General features: G+C 43.9%; 1 protein-coding gene across 15 annotated transcripts in view; it reads right to left on the bottom strand.

The window, feature by feature from the left end:
* The window catches only part of CTDSPL2 (CTD small phosphatase like 2), a 102,368-nt gene that overhangs the window by 34,611 nt on the left and 46,579 nt on the right, over positions 1-21,178 (bottom strand). For 8 of the 15 annotated variants that reach the window (XM_068106575.2, XM_068106580.2, XM_068106582.2 and 5 more), the window contains exons 6-8: positions 19,406-19,642; positions 10,157-10,280; positions 4,376-4,487 (exon numbers count right to left, since the gene is read on the bottom strand). In XM_068106575.2, the coding sequence (XP_067962676.2) occupies positions 4,376-4,487; positions 10,157-10,280; positions 19,406-19,642 (473 nt within the window). The remainder of the gene's footprint in view (positions 1-4,375; positions 4,488-10,156; positions 10,281-19,405; positions 19,643-21,178) is intronic. The other 7 variants (XM_078772092.1, XM_068106581.2, XM_078772095.1 and 4 more) reach the window with 1 other exon arrangement.

Genomic DNA, 21,178 nt, shown 5'->3' with positions numbered 1-21,178 from the left:
TCCTATCGCACGAACTTCCTTTCAAGGACGCATGGTTCACTCGCACTGTACGCTCGACCGCTCGGTCCGGAGCTTCAACCAAAAACGTCTTTTCACGATCTCCTCCCGCCTCTTCTCCTTCGCTCCCTTTCCTTCCGGGTCACGATCCGATTTCCGGCCACATTTTACCAGGAGCGCTTTTAAACCACAATAACCACAATTTTTAACCACAATAACCCTTTCCCTTAAGCCACAATAAGCAGCATATCTAGAACCAACAATGATAACAATAACAACCATAATTAGGGCCGAATCCGCAACACTTGCAAGAATGGGAACGGCCGTTAAACAAACATAAGGGTCATCATCATCATAGCTTGTGTGCAGGATATCTCAAAACGTTATTGACGGATTTGGGTGAAACTTGATGGACAGGTTGGGTGTGTGACAAGAATTAATTGATTCGATTTTGGTGAAGATCTGAATCTGGATCCGGAAAAGAGAATTTAAATTTTGTTTAAATTGATTCTTCACCATTGAGTGATAGGGCCAAAAACAATATATAGCATGATATCTCAAAACGTTGTGGATGCGTTCTGACAAAACGAAGTGAAGGAGTTGCGTATGTGGCAAGAACATGCCGATTCAAATTTAGTTCAGGTCCGGATCCAGATCCGGCTATCAGTGGGATCCAAATGTAAACTGCTCAGCCTGGCGGAGGTATGCTCTCTACCGAGTGACACTCTAGTTCTACTATGTTTTGGTTCTGTGTTCTCGCTCATCCACAAGCCTTGGCTTTGTCTAAAAAAGAAAAATGAAAATATAGATGGAAGAGCTCAATTTGGAGTCATGAGATCGGACAAAAATGAAGGCGAAGAAAAAAATTAATGTTCAACTGCTCAGTAAAAAAAGGAAGAAATTCAAGTTGATCTTTATGAAATTTAAGAAACCAGCAATTACATTTTTTCGGCCAACTACCGTATTTTCCGGTGTATTAACCGCACCCTTGTTTTTCACCATCATAAAAATTTATATATTTATCATTTTAATTTCTGATCTAGATATAAATAAGTTTGTACATTAACTTTGTAAGGGATGAAGTGACGAAGGTATCGACATGCTCACTCCCATGTCCACTTAATTTCATCTAAGTCTTATTCTCATTTTCAAGAAGTTGAAGAGAGAGGCGAGGATATCAAGAAGTTTTTTCTTTTCTTTCTTATTGGTTTAAAAAGAGGATTTTTTTATTACAAGAAAAAGGAAGAAAAGGGATTCATAATGGTATCATACATATTTCTTGTGGATTTGTGACCATGAAAATGGCCGTTTGGGTTTGATGAAGCTTTTCAGCTAAACCTGAGGAAATCCTCATCACCGCTTTCCTCATCAAAGACGGCACATAACTCCTCATCCGAATCAGGGTAGAGCAAGTCCCCATTGCTGTCACGGTCACTTGCAGCCTCTTCCTCTCAGATGATGCCGTCCTGTGTGTGTACAAGCTGTTGGGGATGCAGCATTTCAGGAATGCTTGATGATATGTGACGGCATCTTCTCCCACACCTAGATGATCCAGCCGCATATCATCTGAAGGTTGACCTTTCTCATCCTCCCACTCTTGGTGTAGGTCTTCTCCCCATTCGTTATCCAGTCGGACCAGCAGCGACGTAGCCCATCCTTGAACGGCCTGTTGATGGATACATCGAGAGGCCGCAGTGGTGATGTCATCCCACCTGGGATGATGACGAGACTGGTGTTGGTCCGACAGAGCAGCGCTTTGGTGTCGGCAGTCTTGTGACAACTGAACACATCCAGGACTCGCATGCTCCCTTGTCAGGAGAGTCCACCATCTGGCCTACTACTCCAGACCATGTGCACCCAGTCCTAGGCCAGTCCCTCGTCTATCCACCCCTTCTGCTGTGCACAAACAATGACGCTGGCTGGAAACTTATCTTTGGGCAGTGTCTTCCTTTTAAACATGATATACAGGTGAAGCTTGCCCCCACCTCTGGTGCAGGCGAGCATGATGGTGAATCGGTCCTTCTCAAGGACGGACTCGTCCATGCCGAATTGCCTCCCAGCTTCCCGGTTCCCAAACTCTTCTGCACACAGGCAGATAGAGAGTTTGAACACTGCAGTGAATGAACGCCTTGACATCTTGACAGGTAGAACGGATATTACGTGAAGATCGGTGGACTTGCTCTTGCTTCAAAACAGGGTAGAACGAATGATGATTACCGATCGATCTATTGATGATCGACCAAGTGTGCCCCTGCTGTTGTCTTTGTGATCGTTTCTCCCTTCACACTGGCTTTTGAGCATGCGCATAGTCTCTCGGCAGCTGGGCCTTGGACCGAGTGGTGTTACCACATTAATCCTCCATGTGAGAACCTGACCTCTTTTCATTATTGGCGGTGAGCTTAAAATAGACTGGCATTTATACTCCAACAGCAGGAAAATTTATACTCCATTCTATTCAAAGCCAAGACAGGCCTGTGTGACGTCCTCTGGTGACGTAATCCACCCACATAAGGTTGAAAAGGAGGCACTCGCGTGAAGCACGTGACCGCCCCAGCCTGTTGTCGGATGCATAGAAGTTTGCGCACAAGCTTATTTGTGGTGGCTGCTCCTCAATTAGACACGAGCTATTATCAATAATTCTTCTTTCTAATGTGATACCAGGTGGGTATTCCCGTCAATCATTCCACACTCCTGTTTGTCAATTAATCAGAATTGACAGGAATGTCATGACATGTCAGGGTTACCGAGCATGACTCAATGGGCAAAAACGTGCAACCAAGATCGTTCGTACTCACATAGTTTTACATAATTATGAAAGCTCTAAACGTTCCTGATATGTAGAATATAGATTAACTCGTATATGTATGACAATTGGAATATAATTGAAATTCAGCATTGAATGTTTTTAAGACTGATTGTTTTCGATATCTGTGTAACTGCACCCCTAACTTTTAACCTTTTTGCCAATAAAAAAGTGTGGTTAATACACCGGAAAATACGGTAGTGCAAATGGATACAGATCACTTTGAATAAAGGAAGGGACAAAGTAGAGCAGGATTGGCAGCATTAAATAATGTGAAAATGTCAAGAAAAAAAAAAACCTGCCCCTGTTGAAAATGAAAGTTTATAATCAGTGTGTTGAAACATGGTCTCTGTCAGAGAAGGTGGAATAATAAGTGATCATCACACAAAGAGGCATGGGAAGATGCTGTCTTGGCATAACATATACACATAACAGCATAACCAAAAGGGATCAGACAAAAAAAACAAAATTCCTTGACAATCTGGTCACAATCATAGAAAGGAAATCAAACTGGGCTGGACATGAAGCAAGAAGTGGACAACAAGGACAGCAAACTGGTGGACAACAAGAATTCCAAATTGGCAACTGAGAAAAGATTCTTGAAGAAGTGTGGGCAGCCCAAGTATCGGATCAAGAGATCAAGTTGAAAAATGTACTGAAATACAATGATCTCAAATTGCATGGCTTTGAATAGAACAGAATAGTCCGTGTTGAGGGAGGACTTCGTCTATGAGTGAACTGAATAGGCTGGTCAAGTCAATCATTCAGTTTAAGTTGTGTTAATGTGACAAGTTCTAGAATTACTGTTAGATCCCGGTTTCAGTCAGGGATGCGTTCCTGAAAAGTGCGAAGAATATCGAAATGACGGAAATTAAAGCAATTTTTCTCAAGAATTAATGGAATAAATGGGGGATACGTTCCTAACTTGGCCACTTCATGTATTATTTTTCGCTTTTTACCTATATTACCATTTTTTTAATTTATGAGTTATATTGAAGAACACCAGCATAAAAACAAAACAATTGTCAGACATAAATAAAATAAAAACAAACCTCTTCTGGAAGTGGACGAAGCGGTAGAAGTTGGCGGTACCTCTTCTTATTCCTCCTACTTCAATAGACGTTGACATTTTTATAAATGGTACGCATCATAGTCTGAGATAAACTTAACTTGGCAACATCAATCAACGGCATGTTCACCAATTTAACTTATCGGGTAACACTTTTACGATGCTTCTTAGCCAATCTACAGTACAGTACTTTTTTTTTTTTACATGCAAAGCAAAGTACAGTAGTTATTTCGGTGATTTCGTGATTTCCCGATTTTGTACTTTTAGCGATGTATTCTGGCATCTTTATCAGTCTTCTAATTTCAAAAAATGTTCGAGAATAAAATATATGGCTTTTAAAACGACGCAAGTGCGAGTTGAGGTGACGGAAATTAAGTCGTGGTATTAATAACGTGACGACATATTTGTGAAACGACAAGGAATCTGTATCTGCAAGGAAAGTTTAGAATGGTGAAACTTAGATGGATTGCAATGTGTCCATTCTCCACGATATGTCTAGTACTCACAAGGTCAAGCACCAGTGAGAAGTCGGGAGTGCTGCGGGTCTTCAGAGGCAGTGCCGGTTTTCGCGACAGCTGGTCGTCAGTGAGTGGGGGGAGATGCTTGATGAAGTAATACCTGTAGAAGGAAATAAGAGGTGAAACAACATTATATGAGTAAAAAGGTTGAAAAATCTCATTAGCCATTCCAAAAGCTGTTACTCCAGTGCAGGTTCTTTGAGACCGGGAGATTCGGATTGACCAAAAAGGGTACGCCCACCCATTTAAGGTGGGCGTACCCTTTTTACCTCTGCCACCAATGGTGGACGGAGGTTATGTTTTCACCCCTGTCTGTCTCTATGACTGTGAACATGATATCTCAAAAAGTCGTGGATGGATTCAGAGGAAACTTGGTGGACAGGTTGGGTGTGTGACAAGAACGACATTGTGAGATTTTGGTGAAGATCCGGATCTTATAATTTTTTAAAAGTGATTCTTCTCCATTGAGAGATAGGGCTAAAATCAATATACAGTGTCCTCTATAAGTATTGGAACAGTGAAGTCAATTTTGTTATTATTGCTATATACTCCAGAAATCTGAATTCGAGATCAAAAGATGAATATGAGGTAATTATTTCTTGGTATTTCTATGCATATAGATTTCTATGCACGGCCAGATAGATCTGTGTAGGTAACGTGCTTCATCTGTCGCAGTAAGGAATCTGACGTGTAATAAGTTTCATGTGTAGGCGTTTTGTCGGTTAAGAGTATACCTGTGAGCATACCAGGATGTTCGAGTGATAGGTAGTATAGGGATTAAAGAGTAGCACCTGGTAGCTAAACCTGGTAGCTAAACTTTTGTCCCTTATGGCAATGCACACCACTTGGACACTTAGGATCTCCTTACAACACAACAACAACATGCATTTTAAAAGGCCATTTTCCCTGCTAGAGCGGGGGTTAGCCTTGCGGTCCCCATGACAATCTTCTCCATTTTGCCATATTTTCTGCATCTCTCCTTGTTAACCCCCTTGCCCGCATTTCTTCTTCCACCATCTTTAGCCAAGTCTTTCTCGGTCTTCCCCGTCTTCTACTTCCTTCTACATTCATTTCCATCACTCTTCTCAACCAGTCACTTTCATCCTTCCTCAACACATGACCAAAACATCTCAACCTGTTCCTCTTCACAGCATCAATCACAGGCTCTATTCCCATCAACATTAAATGATTCCCTTCCCTGACATGACTTTGGAAGACGGACAGGCAAGGGGGGGGGGGGGGGGGCAGCTCGGGGCGCCGCCGCATGGGCCGCGGCCAGCTGCACCTACAAGCTATCGCCACGCTACGGTCCTGTGATTGGTTGGCGCGCTGGGCGCGAACCTCCAGCCAACGAGTGCGAGAGGCGCGAAGCTGGAAGGTTCGGTGGAAGTCGCTGGTTGGTAGCGCGCCAAGGCTGACGTCACCGAAAAGGTTATTTAAGGGAGCGCCGAACGCCATTTTGCTCTCTCTTCTTCGTCCTACGCAGCTCTGGCAGTCTCTTGCGGTTCGTGCTCTTGTTTGCGCAGCTAGCCTTTTTGGACATCCGGCGCTTAGTCTTGCGCAGCCCGAGTTGAGTTGAGTCATAGCCCGAGTGGAGTTCGTTTGCTTCTTGCACGTTTGCTTCGGGAGAGCTGACTGGGACGTGGCAGGCCGATCGTGTGTGAAGATCGACCTTGTGGTGCTTGGAGCGGTGCTTGTGCTTGGAGTGGTGCTCGGTGCTGTTGCGAGGGACCTCGTGGGTGCACCGGGGCCGAACGGAGCCGTGTTGGACGGCAGCCAAAGACAAGACGACAGGACAGATAAGACCGAGCTCTGCGTAACCAATTACACGACGAACGTGTTCTTTTATTAATTCTCTCCTCGTCTTGTTTCTGGAGTCTGGTGTGTGGGATCCCGATTTTGTTTATTTTATTACCGTCGCGTTCTTTGTATCGGGTTCCGTGGAATAAATCTCTATTTTTGTACATTTTACTTTGGTCGTTCGTTTGAATTAATTTCCCTGCAGGATCGAAGCTGCCGTCGTTTCACCAAGGTAAGCTTTTGCCGCAGCCTTCCATTTTTCTTCTTCCTCCCGCGCTTTATAGCCGAATCCATGTTTGGTCGTCGCCTCCAATAAAACCGTTTAGGCCTATCCGCGGTCTCTGGTGTTAACCGGAGTCGCACGACAATATTATACGTTTCACCATTGCAGAAGAATGGCACTTTTCACATTCATTGCCCCCATTTTAAGTAAGCATAAGTATTATAACAAATGACTCACGGGTGTTTTTTGTTGCATTGATCATTCACACATAAAATAGCTGTGAAAGTCTAGTCTTGGTTTTAGCCTTTGCTTTTTCCTCGGGAATCTTCCTTTGGGGTCAGTAGGCATAAACCAACACAAAGACCAGAGAACTGTCTATGAAGAAACAGCAAACAATTTGGAAGCTAAAATAACAGAAGCATTCAATTAGAACCATAGCACAAAAACTGGGTATAGCAAATGCAACAATTAAGAATATCCTGAAAAAGAAAGAAACCACGAGTGTACTTAGTAATAGACAACGGCCAGGTCAGCCAAGGAAAACAACTGCAGTTGATGACAGAAAAATCATTAAAGTTGTGAAGAAAAACCCGAAAGCAACTGTCAGTGACATCACCAACAACCTCCAGAGTGCAGGGGTGAAAGTATCACGATCTACCTTTCACAGAAGACTTCGACAGCATAATTACAAAGGCTACACCTCAAGATGCAAACCTCTCATCAGCACCAAAATAGAAAGGCCAGATTAGAATTTGCCAATAAGTAGAAGTGAACCAGTAGAGTTCTGGAACAAAGTTTTATGGACAGATGAGACCAATTAAACCATTACAAAAGCGACGGAAAGGCAAAAGTGTGGAGGAAGGAAGGAACTGCACATGATCAAAGCATACTACCTCATCTCTGAAGCATGGTGGAGGTAGTGCCATGGCTTGGGCTTGCATGGCTGCCTCTGGAAATTGCACACTCATCTTTATTGATTATGTAACTAATGATTGCAGCAGCAGAATGAATTTGGAAGTATACAGAAACATTCAGACTATGTCTATGAAAATGCCTCCAAACTCATTGGGTAGCGATATGATCAAAGCAATCTTCACCATGCAGAAAGACAATGACCCAAAATACACTGCCTATGCAACCAAGGAGGAAAAAGTGGAAGGTCATGGGGAAAAAGTGGAAGATTTTAGACTGACCCAAGTCAATCTCCTGATTTAAATCCAATGGAGCAAGCATTTCCCTTGCTGAAGAGAAAATAAACATCAGAAACCACCCAAAACAAACAACAACTCAAAATAATTGTAGTAAAGGCTTGGCAAGGCATCTCAAAGGAAGATATCAAACGTTTGGTGATGTCAATGGGTCACAAGCTCGAAGCAGTTATTGCATGTAAGGCACATGCAATCAAATACCAACTATTATGCTACTTTAATTGACTTCAAGTTAATTTGTTCCAATACTTATGCTTACCTTCAATGGGGGGACTGAACATAAAAAAGTGCTATTGTTCGACAATGCGACAACATATATGTATAGAAATACCAATAAATAAAAGCTGACCTTCTGCACTTTCTTTTGATCTCAAATCCAAATTTCTTGAGTATATCTATAATAATAAAAGGCAATGTGTCGTTGGTTCTTATATCCAAATACGGGTTTCAGAAGGTGGAACAGAGCACTCATAGGTCACGATGTATCCACCTTCGTGTGTGTGTGCATATGTATTAGTGTGTGCACGTATATGTGTGTGTGTGTGTGTGTGTGTGTGTGTGTGTGTGTGTGTGTGTGTGTGTGTGTGTGTGTGTGTGTGTGTACGTAAGTTGTTTTTGCCTGCTATCCCCACATAAGGGTAGGCCTCAGGAGATAGAACAGAGATCTACCAGGTATCAAAGTATCCACCTCCGCACGTGTGTGTGTGTGTGCGTGCGTGCGTGCATCCTCCATAACTCCAAAACCATGAAACGTAGCGGTTCAAAACTATGCATGCATACTTATCAAGCTCCAAGGAAGTGAATGAATGAAAACTGGGTGTCTGGGTGTGTTAAAACACCTTTTTGGAAGATCATTCACTGTGTTTGAGATTGTTCATTCACAAATGAGGAACGTGAGCTGGGTTTAGACCATCGTGAGACAGGTTTCCTGCGTCAGGTCCTGCGGATATGTGTGGATGTTTGGAAAGACAAGGGTGTCCGGAGACGAATAAGGTAAGTCTTGTGTTTGTGAAGTTTGTAGTTTTTTATTTATTAATGTTAAAAATATGGCTTGCAGGCCAATGGTCTTGGATAGTTGCAAGGCCGTGGTGTTTTCGACAAATAAAGTTGTCTTAATGAAGGCTTTCGTTAAAGTTATGGATATCTTGATACTTATGGATACTTATGGATACCCCTGACTATCTCTTCTCCTTCTCCCTCCTTTTGCTTTAAATATTTCCCTATTGATTCTTGTCTTTTTGCAATTGTTGTTTTCATGTATTGTTATGCATTATGTTTTGCACTCTGTCAAAGCGCCTTTGGGCTTCTTGAAAAGCGCTATACAAAATAAATGAATTATTATTATTATTATCTTTGTATGCCTGAGGTTATAAGCTTTCAGATTATGTTAGGATTGTGCAAGGATTGCTTATAATTTGAGAATTTTGCCTTTGTAAAGGAATTCCTTTGGAGAAAATGCACTTTTTGCTTTGAGCGGCCTCAGCTTTATTTTAACTTCGATTTGATTTCTGTTTTTGTGGTCGCTGGTTGCTGGAGCTGGAATGGCACTCGACTACAACAAATTTGGTGAAAATCCGATGAATTTTGACTAACTTACAATCTATAATTACAATGTTAGACATTCAGGAGCCACATTCATTTTCTCTTTTTGTCATTGTATTGTTATTGCGATGGCTCAAAATGTTTTTCAGGACCTCACAGACTCTTTTTAACTCCGATTTAATTTCTGGTTACATAGTTACCGAGTTTGATAAAGGCCCTGGTCAAACAAATTTAGTGAGAATCGATCCAGTTTTGACGACAGTATAGCAGCATGTGGTGAGGCTTTGCTCTCCCCTCCTCCTTAACACGATATCTCAAAAAGTTAGAGATTGATTCAGACGAAACTTGTTGGACAGGTTTGCAGTGAGTACATGGACAGATGAACAGTCGGCCGGACGGAGCTCATTTTAATGTCCCCCGTCTCCGATTTTGTCGGAAGGGCGGAGGCCAACAATTCTAAAGGAATGGAATACAAATTAAGTTGTTTTGAAATCAGATTATAATAGGCATGCCTACCCTTCGTTTCGCTGATGGGTTTAACAAAAGAGAGCATTGTTGTACTTCACAGTCATATTGCATGTCGATCTGCGAGTATCAATGAAGATGTAAAATAAAGTGAAACACGGGGAAAAAATTTTATAACACGTAGTCCTTGCTGCCGTGGTGGCTGAGGTTGTTATTTGTTTGCTCCTTACGGGTAGTTTTATATATTTTTACATTGCATCGAGAAGTATTATTTTTATTATTCTATGACAGCAGGAAGCATGACGGATACGGGTGGGTTGGGACAGCACAGACTCACACACGGGTGGGGACACGGACACGGACACACACACACGGACACACACACACACACGGACACACACACACACACACACACACACACCTTTCAGTGATGGTTGAAATCATATTAAAATTAGAAGTATAAACTGAATTTCAAAAGAAGTGAGAAGTGATTGTATTTTCCAATCTAGCAAGTGATGGAGGCAAACGTACGGGTCAAACACATCCCAGTCGTCTTCATAAGTAGCGTCAACCTGACCTCCAGCTGCTTCCGAGTAAACACCGCCCATGGTGGAAGGTACATGCTGTTGCTCGGAAGTCACGGCCAATCCATCTGCTTGGGCATTGAGTTGGCAAAATTATCATCATATCCGTTTTAAAACATAAAAAACATGTCTTGGCTCATGGAAGCAAGGAATTATAGAATAACGTATCGCAAAATGATTGTAACCAAGATTATGCATCTCAGTGAGTCAGTATATCATACGCTAACTCCCTGATGCTTTTCCTGAGGGCAGGTTCAGAGGGACGGTGTCCTTTGTGATGCAACGTCCTGCATTTAAAATACGAGTACCAATTCAACTGTGTATATTCAGGCCAGTTTTAGCCTGGTGTTGGCTTAGCGGTTAGGGTGCCGGCTTGGGATCCTTGGATCCTGGGTTCGAATCCCGGTCGATCGCTGAATTAACACCAGAGGGGTTGACTCAGCCTGTCATCCTTCCGAGGTCGGCAAATTGAGTACCAGCTTGCTGGGATGAATGATCCCGGTGTGTACCCCGATTTAGAATAGGTACACTGTATCCCTACGCATCGTAAGAGGCGACTAAGGGTTGGCGTCAGGAAGGGCATCCGGCCATAAAACATTGCCTCAAACAGGAAACCATGATTGTCATGGGGCCCACATGGCCAACCCCTGCTCTAGCGGGGAAGAAATGGTCTTAGAACGATCATTCATTCATTTTCATATATTCAGGCCAGTAACTACATCAAGCTAGCCAGCTCAAAGGTAAGTAAATACTTCGACGCGATCCTATTTTACTAGTTACATTAATTAAATGTCAAGACAAATTAAAAATTAAAGGAATTAAATCAAAATTTAAAAGACAATAATAACTGCACTTACTCATGATTATTTTCAAAATTCTCACTTTTGTGTCCCACATGAAAAAAGTACGATGAAACAGCAAATTAATTATAATTTTTCAATAATTGCTGTAGAGGAAACCAGGTCTTGACTTTGTGGGTCCATGGTTGGCTGTGAAAAGCACAAAACATTTGTTTTCTGGATTTGTCGCTTTATCTCACGACTCAGTGACCTGCTTACAAAATTAAGTAAACCATTCCGGATTTGTCTTTGTTGCTGTCAATTGTTGTCCACTCTTTATTTTGTTTCTCATTTGTATTGTGTGCGAATCGGTGGGTCTTTGCTTGCTTGTTTGGTTATTTGATCTTGTGCATCTACCTCGGATGATTAGGCATTTCACATGTTCAACACGCCTGATTTCTCATTCATTCACTTCTTGCTAAACTTTCTTCCTTGTCCCACTTTCATTAAAGTAGTATGTATAAGAGAGAGAAAGAGAGAGAAAGAGAGAGAAAGAGAGAGAAAGAGAGAGAACGAGAGAGAAAGGGAGAGAAAGGGAGCGAAAGGGAGAGAAGGGGAGAGAAAGAGAGAGAAAGGGAGAGAAAGGGAGAGAAAGGGAGAGAAAGGGGGAGAGAAGAGAGAAGAGAGAGGAGAGAGAGGAGAGAGAGGAGGGAGTGGAGAGAGAGGAGAGAGAGGAGAGAGAGGAGGGAGAGGAGGGAGAGGAGGGGGAGGAGAGGAGAGAGAGGAGAGAGAGGAGAGAGAGGGAGAGACAGTGAGAGTACTTCACTCTGCCTCAAATCCTTTACCTTGTTATTTCTTCTTTCTCAAAACAATCACAAATAAATAATAAAACGTTATTCATAATTTAGACTCATTCTGATCTCATTCCTTAAGTCATTCAGTCCCAAAATATTTCTTTCCTCGTCTCCCCTTTTCTCCATCGTCCCCTTTCTCTCAGTCTATGCAAATGAGTCTCAAATCCTTTAAATGACGAATTTTGTACTGTTTCATCTTCCCCACTCACTTCCAAATGTTATTTTCCCCATACCGCTTCCTGTCCTTCCCTTCTTCCTGTTTCACTCCTGAAGAGCTAGCAAACCAATTTTTTTACTTTTTTTTTTACATTTTTTACCCATTTTGTACTGTTTCATCTTCCCCACTCACTTCCAAATGTTATTTTCCCCATACCGCTTCCTCTCCTTCCCTTCTTCCTGTTTCACTCCTCAAGAGCTAGCAAACCCATACAGTGCTGTTTTTCTTTGTGCTATAAATCATCCTTCTTGACACCCAAATCGTGAAGCTTGTCTTCATATTTCTACCATTCAAATTCTCAAATTAAATTTGTTTTGTAATGGGCCCACTGTTATAAATCCACCCACCCCACCACTCCTCTGTGTTCCCCAATTCAGCAGTCCTCCACCAAATGTCCCGCCTCTCTGCATCTCCCAAGCGCTGCCTCTCCCCTCTGACCCTGTCCCTTCCATCCTCCCCTTAGCCCCGCCCATCCTCTCAGCTTCCCTCTTGCCCTCACTGCAAAGGCCATACCATGGTTCAAAAATACTGCATACTGATGGACATTGCAGCACTCAGTGAGACTCGTCTACCTGGTATATCCTATCTTGAGGAACAAGGCTCCATTTAAAAGTTTTACTGGAGCGGCAAGCCAGAAAGTGAAAGTCATCAGGCAGGTGTTGGTTTTGCGATTAAAACCAAACATATAAACCTTCAACATGCTGTCACAACCAGTATCAGTGAATGTCTCATGACTGTGCGATTCAAACTTGACAATGAACGCTATGCTATCGTCATCAGCGCATACTCCCCGACCATGAAAAACACAGATGAGGTCAAAGAGCAGTTCTACGATGATCTTTCAGCAGTCATACAGTCAACATTTCATTGTGACAAGCTTATTTTGTTGGGGGGACCTCAATGACCGAGTGGGACATGATTATGTTGTGTGGAAAAAGGTGATCGGACACCACGGCATCGCAAAGAGAACTCCAATGGCACTTTGCTGCTGACGCTATGTTCAACCAATGAACTCGTCATGACAAACTCCTTGTTCCAATAAAGCTGATATATACAAAGCTACAAAGATGCATTCATGCTCTAAACATTGGCACCTCATTGATTTTGTCATTATCAGGCAACACGACTGGCATGATGACAAGCACACACACCATGTGAGGCTCTGACTATTCGTCCAACCACAGGCTTATTAGGAGTAAAATGCCACTCAAGGTCCAGCCTCCCATGAGAACGCAACGTCTCAATCCTGCTACAAACCTCAATACTCAACAGCTTAAATACAGTGATGTGCAATCACAGCTTCAGCATCATCTCAACACCACATTAGAACATTTGGATCTACTTACTACCTACCAATGCTGAAGTGGGATGGGCCATTTTACAAGACATCACCTTCAGGGCAGCTTCTGACTTTCTCAGATTCATTAAGCATAGTCACAAAGACTGGTTCGACAAGAACGCCTCCCAGATAAACATTCACTTAACTTTATGCATGCTGCTCATCTTTGCTGGATTGACGACAGAGGCTTAGTGTGCAAAGACTCCTCTTGCCTGCAACTTAGGAGACTCGCACAAACAAGACTATGTTCCATGAAAGACAGCTCGCTAATGGGCAGCAAGAGCGGAGGAAATTCAACGGAGGCAGCTGATACAAAGAATTTCAAGCCCTTCTATGCTGTTCTAAAGGCAGTCTGTGGACCGTCTTCTCGTGGTACTGCCGCTCTCCGTAGCTCAGATGGCCAGCACCTTATCACATATCCAAACAATATCCGGGAGCACTACGCTGAGCACTTTAAGGGTGTCCTCAATTGCCCCTCCTCCATCTCGGACGATACCATTGACTCTCTTCCCCAGCGGCCTACATTAGAAGACCTTGCCCGCCCTCTGACTAAAATAGAGATCACCAGAGCTATCAAAGAGATGCCATCTGGAAAGGCCCCTGGTGACGATGGTATCCCCTCTGAGGTTTTCAAGTTTGGCGGTGCCAACCTCCTCATCCGACTGACACAACTCTACAATACCATCTGGAGGGACAAGTCAGTACCCCCGGTCTTCAAAGATACCACGATTGTTCCCCTGTACAAATGCAAAGGTGATAGGTTGTGTGTCGGCATGGCTCGACTATCTATTGCTGGGAAAATACTTGCCCACATCATTCTTAATTGCATATCACCAACAATTGTCAACAGCATCCCCCCAGAAAGCCTGTTGGTCTGACCACAAACAAATCCAAGCAGGCAGTCGCCGACTGGGCATCGTCATTCATGCGAAGTCCTTACACAGCACTACTGAGCTTCTCACCACCACATACAAAAAATTTATTCACAGGTTGATGGAGTACTGCTCTCCCCTCTGGGCTGGTGCTCCTGCCTCACATAAAGCTCAGCTTCACTCTGTAGAAACCAAAGCTTTTAGAATCATTAGTATCTCCCACGATGAAGCTGATTCTTAGGGCCTTTCACTCTCTCGCCACAGGCAGGTTGGTGGTCTTTCGTCTTCTACCGACTCCTCTCCAGCCTTGCACCCCCAGCTCTGTCTGTGCTATGTCCCCCAAATATTCCTGCATGATGCACAAGATCTGTCAGCAGCCCTCTTCTGGTGAAACTGCCAAAATTAAGACTCTCTGCTCACATCCAATCACCTCTTTTTTCCCACCGCTGGAACAAACTCCCACACTCTCCTAAATCCCACTCCTCCCTCTGGGTCTTAAAAACAGCTGTCCACCACCATCTCCTACCTTCCCCCATCCAAAACCTTGATCTTTCTACCCCCGTTAAACCACCCCAAATCCATCTCCTTCAAATTCCGTTTTCTTTCCTGAAAGTCCTTGTAGTGTCCATCTTGTTTATCCCATGTACCCTGCCACAGCCCTCTCCCTTTCAGAGATCTCCTAATGTCTCTGTTCTCTACTGTTGTTGTGCTTCCTCTATCTCCTCCTCTTGTCTTTCTCTCCCTTTAGTATATGTTCTATGTGTTAGCTCTTATATGAGCCTCAACTTGGTATACAAAAAAATAAAGAAATAATCTGGCTTTCGTGCAAGACATGGCAGGGCCAATAGTATGTTCTCTGCACGTCAACTTCAGGAAAAGAGCAGATAACATCGCGATCTATACATGATCCTTACAAAAGTCGACCTTACAGAAGTGTTTGATCGGGTCAGTAGAGAAGGCCTGTGGAAGCTACTGTACAAAGTCAGGTGTCCCACTAAGTTGGTCAACATGATCAGATATTTCCACGATGGCATGGTTGCTCATGTGATGCACAATGGATGCACTTGAGTCATTTCCTGTTACCAATGGCACATTACCAAATTTAAGTTTGGTAATGTGCCAAATTGACAATTTCCTGTTACCAATGTTGCTCCATGCAAGGCTGTGACCCAGCTTCCCTATTATTTAGCATTGTGTTTTCATCTATGCTTCATGATGCCTTCAAACATTGCACCCGGGACTGATGATCCAGTTTCGCACCGACGGTCATGTTTTTAATTTGCGGTGCCTGAAGGCCAAGTCCAGAATCACGGAAATGTTGCTCCATGTTCTACTTTTTGCTGATGACTGCGCACTCTTCAGTCATAATCTTGAAGGTATGCAATTTATTGTAAACTCATGTGTGCAATCTGCTCATCACTATAGCCTTACGATTAGCCTCAAGACCATGGCTATGCTTCAGCCGAGAACAGAAGGTGTGTATACTGTCCCATCCATTACCCTCGATAACACACCACTCAAAGTTGTAGATAAGTTCTGCTATCTTGGAGGTGTCCTCTCTTAAAATGGAATGATTGACGACAAAGTAACATCAAGACTCGGTAAAGCATGTGTGTCCTTTTGAAGATTGGCGCATCGCCTTTTGCATGAATGTGGCATTCCCCTGGACACCAAGATCAGTGTGTATCGTGCCGTTGTCTTATCGATACTCCTGTACGGATGCGAATCTTGGACACCGTATCTTTACCATATCAAACGTCTTGATCAATTCAATATGCAATGTCTTCGCAAGATTATTGGCATCACCTGGCAAGACAGAATACATAGTACCTCAATCCTAGACCGCTGTCGTATCCAAGGAATATAGTATTTTCCTGATGCAAGCCCAGATTCACTGGTCAGGACACCTCCATATGAAAGACCATATAATCCCAAGAGCGGTTTTCGATGCACAACTTAAATTTGGTAAACGGTCATATGGTGGACAAATAATGCACTATGAGGACATCCTTAAGTCTCCGGTGATCCGGTGATCCGGTGGGGGCACCTCCGGGACACAAAGGTGATCCCGGGCAGGAGGCTGTTTCACAGCACCACTTGGTTGTCTGCGACATAAGGGTGAAAGGCGCGAGGAGAGCTCGGCGGGTGAAGTACCAACCGAGAATGAAGGTGTGGAGGTTGAAAGAGGTGACAGTAAGGGAGGCATTAAAAGAGAGGCTGAGTAGGGTAGAGGATGATGTGGTTGAGCTTGAACGTGGTTGGATGTCAATGAAAGATAGTCTGTTGGGAGCCGTTGGTGGGGTATGTGGATGGCCAAAAGGACCACCGAGGCACTCGGAAACATGGTGGTGGGATGATGAAGTTGGAAAGAGGATTGACGAGAAGAGGAAGAAGTTCAAGGAGAGGTAGAAGGCGAAGGGTACGGGAGCAGAAAAAGCAGAGCATGAAAGTTATAAGGCAGTCAAGAAGGTTGCAAAGAAAGAGGTAGCAAAGGCGCAGGAGGCATGCAGGAAAATGTTCGGAGAACGTTTGGATTCGGAAGAGGGTCAGAGAGGGGTATTCAGGATTGCAAAGCAGATAGCGAAAGAGAGGTGTGATGTGATGGGGGTGAGTTGCTTGAAGGATGAAGTGGGACAAATCGTTGTGGACCCAGATGGAATTAAAGGAAGATGGAAAAGATATATGGAAATGCTGTTGAATACAGAGAATGAATGGGATGGCAACATAGAGAGTAACCCAGTTTTAGGACCGGCAGAGAAGATAACTGAGAAGGAAGTTGAGGAAGCGATAAAAGCAATGAAGAGTAGAAAAGCGGGAGGGCCGACGGGAGTTGTGGGAGATATGTTGAAGGCAGCAGGAAGTTGGGGTGTGAAGAGAATGACAGAGATCTGTAATCTGGTGGTGAAAGAAGGCCGCATTCTAGCGGATTGGGAAATGAGTACCCTCGTCCCTCTATACAAGGGGAAAGGTGACCCTCTGGAGTGTGGCTCGTACCGAGCGATAAAGTTGTTGGAGCATGGAATGAAGGTATTGGAAAGGGTGTTGGAGAGGAGGATAAGGAAGAAGGTGAAGATCGACAAAATGCAGTTTGGATTTATGCCAGGAAGAGGAACGACAGACAGGATTGTGAGACAGTTGCAGGAGAAGTACATGGAGAAGAGGAAGAAGTTGTTTCTTGGGTTTGTTGATCTGGAGAAAGCATTCGATAGGGTTCCACGCGAAGTATTGACATGGGCATTGAGGAAGTTAGGAGTGGAGGAATGGTTGATCAGAGTGGTGATGGCAATGTACAAAAGAGCACGCACAGCTGTGAGGACGAAGGACGGGAACAGTGGTGAGTTTGAGGTGAAGGTGGGAGTGCATCAGGGGTCGGTACTAAGTCCACTACTATTTGTAGCTGTGATGGAGGTGCTGGCTCAGAACGTAAAGGAGGGTTTACCGTGGGAGTTGTTGTATGCAGATGATCTGGTGTTGATTGCGGAAAGTATGGATGGACTGAAAGGAAAAGATGAACAAGTGGAAGGAATGTATGGAGACAAAAGGTCTGAAGGTGAATATAGGAAAGACGAAGGTGATGGCAAGTGGTAAAGCATGTGGTGAGGTGGAAAGAACTGGGAAGTGGCCATGTGCTGTGTGCAGGAAGGGTGTCGGAGTGAACTCCATTCAATGTACAATGTGCGCTGAATGGGTTCATCAAAAATGTAGTGGTCTGAGAGGGTCATTAACCAGTGTGGCAGCTACATTCAAATGTAAGGTGTGAACAGAGGGAGCTGCAGATGGAGGAAATGTTGAGTTGGATCTTGGAGACGGCATGAAGCTGGAAGGTGTGAAAACATTTTGCTACCTCGGAGACATGCTGAATGGAGAAGGTGGATCAGACTCGGCAACGGTTGTCAGAGTGAGATGTGCATGGAAGAAGTTTCGGGAACTGAGTGGCATGCTGATGAGGAGGAGAGTGTCGTTGAAGCTGAAGGGAAAGGTGTATGCTGCATGTGTGAGAAGTGTTATGATTTATGGGAGTGAGACATGGATCATGAATGTAGAGTAGCAACGAAGGCTGGAAAGGGTGGAAATGCGAATGGTTCGGTGGATGTGCGGAGTATCTTTGAGAGAGAGGAAGACAAATGATGAATTGCGAAAGATGATGGGAATAGAGCCTGTGATTGATGCTGTGAAGAGGAACAGGTTGAGATGGTTTGGTCATGTGTTGAGGAAGGATGAAAGTGATTGGTTGAGAAGAGTGATGGAAATGAATGTAGAAGGAAGTAGAGGACGGGGAAGACCGAGAAAGACTTGGCTAAAGATGGTGGAAGAAGAAATGCGGGCAAGGGGGTTAACAAGGAGAGATGCAGAAAATAGGGCAAAATGGAGAAGATTGTCATGGGGACCGAAAGGCTAACCCCCGCTCTAGCAGGGAAAATGGCCTTAAAATGCATGTTGTTGTTGTTGTTGTTGTTGAGGACATCCTTAAGTCTACACTCAAGTCCTGTGCCAATCCAGTTGTCACCTGGGACCATCAGACCGCAAACAGTTCAGCTTGACAGAGGAGTCAAGAAAAGAAAGCCTGCCAACGTCCATCTCTACAAGGACCAATCTAAACCTGCGATGCTTGCATTAGACGATGTGGGTCCCGCATTGGACTATACAGCCATCACACAATGCTTAGTAAGCACGCCACCGAAGGGAAGAGATTTGTCGAAAGCGACGACTCACACCATCATTATACTGTACATATCGCTTTTTCCTTTTTCATCCAAATTGGGGACAAAGCCTGGTGTTGGCTTAACGGTTAAGGTGCCGGCTTGGGATCCTAGGATCTTGGGTTAGAACCCCGGTCGATCCCTGAATCAACGCCAGGGGGGTTGACTCAGACTGTCATCCTTCTGAGGTCGGCAAACTGAGTACCAGTTCACTGGTAATTCCCTGCGTGTCACAAGAGGCGACTAACAGGGTTAGCGGCAGGAAGGGCATCCGGCCATAAAGCATTGCTTCAAAAAAAGGGGACCACCGTGCCCGAAAAAGGCCAACCCCTGCTCTGCGGGGAAAAATGGTCTCTAAAGGTGGTTCATACAAATTGGGGACAAATTGCAGAAATGACACATTAATAAATTTCTCATGCCTATTTCTTGCCTCACCTGTGAGCCCATGTGTCAAGTACATGGCTGGGTGCACGCTGTTCTCTTTTTCCACAGGTTTTGCCACAGTAAAAGTGCTCCCCAGCACCGGGGACTCATCCGCAGGCGTTCCAACGTTGATGGTGCTCGCAGTGGCTGGTATCTCCTCATCGTGGTCCATATCGAGCTGCCGAACCACTTCCTCGGCTTCCACAGCCTGCCCAGGCATTTCTTCCACACATGGCTCACTTGCCTTGCCTATGGATTAGACAATATGGATGAAGCAGCAGTAGCAGAGGTGAGGAAATAACTTACAAATGGTTATGACATGTTGAAAAGTAATGCCTCCTATTCCTTTTCTCTAAAACAGGTAAAGATATTCGAATGAAACAAAGCGCAGTCTGCACATTAGTTATTCCCGTCACTGTGTGCGAAGTTTCGTGATTCTGATACAGGTATCTCACGCTTAACGAAGGGGTTACATACCTTTATAACCCTTCATTATGCAGGAGGTCATATAGTCTAGTAGGAAGACTAGGTCCCCCTGCACCCCCCGGAGATATACTTCTAATCAGTGTTTCTAGATTGGAAAAAATGTGTAGAAAATGACTAGCTATGGCCCCAAGCTGAAATAATGTCCCACATACCATTTTTATGCAAATTACTGCTGCCATTATCAAAAAAAGACTAGGTCCCCCTGCACCCCCCGGAGATATACTTCTAATCAGTGTTTCTAGATTGGAAAAAATGTGTAGAAAATGACTAGCTATGGCCCCAAGCTGACAAAATGTCCCACATACCATTTTTATGCAAATTACTGCTGCCATTATCAAAAAAAGACTAGGTCCCCCTGCACCCCCCGGAGATATACTTCTAATCAGTGTTTATAGATTGGAAAAAATGTGTAGAAAATGACTAGCTATGGCCCCAAGCTGAAAAAATGTCCCACATACCATTTTTATGCAAATTACTGCTGCCATTATCAAAAAAAGACTAGGTCCCCCTGCACCCCCCGGAGATATACTGAAACTGGCAGTGACTGGTGATTGAAATGCGGTGCCTTTTTGTGTTTCAGGTCGAGGTACGTGAACTCCCCACGATCTACAGCAACCAGGAAGAGACTGATACCAGGGTGGTTCTGTACCTCCATCATGCTGCTACCATCGGATACAAGAACGCTGTAGTCAGAACACCGGACACAGACATCCTCCTGATCCTGCTCCACCATGCCCACAACATCAAGCTGACGGTGTACCTGGATACAGGGTCAGGGAAGCATCGCCAACTTGTCAACGTCTCTGAGCTGGCAGAATCCCTGGGAGAGGACTACTGTGCCACTCTCCTGGGGTACTATGTGTTCAGCGGAGAAGACTGCACCAGTGCCTTCAAAGGGAAGGGAAAAGTCGGGCCCTTGAAAAAGCTGGAGAAGAATCCCAGGTTTCACAGGGCATTCGGTGAATTTCACAGGGTATTTAGAAAAATAAAACTTTGTGTTAACGTCTGTGTAGACGGACCTTAATATGAGTCTATTATTTCGTAAAACTGTGATTATTTTGTAAATAAAGCACTAATTAGCATACTAGTATACCATAGACACATGTAATCATGTTATGAATAGTTCTATCATGATCTATGCCCTTCAAAACATGGGTCTAGACACCTTCATTTTTCAATTATCTGCAATATTGGCTGAGATATGTCAAAAATCGTTTTTTTGATAATGGCAGCAGTAATTTGCATAAAAATGGTATGTGGGACATTGTTTCAGCTTGGGGCCATAGCTAGTCATTTTCT

The sequence above is a fragment of the Myxine glutinosa genome, chromosome 2 (assembly GCF_964187855.1).
Source record: "Myxine glutinosa chromosome 2, kmMyxGlut1.1, whole genome shotgun sequence".
NCBI classification, from domain to species: Eukaryota; Metazoa; Chordata; class Myxini; order Myxiniformes; family Myxinidae; genus Myxine; species Myxine glutinosa.
Note: the sequence above shows the minus strand (reverse complement) of the source record. Positions and strands in the feature narration are given on the sequence as shown.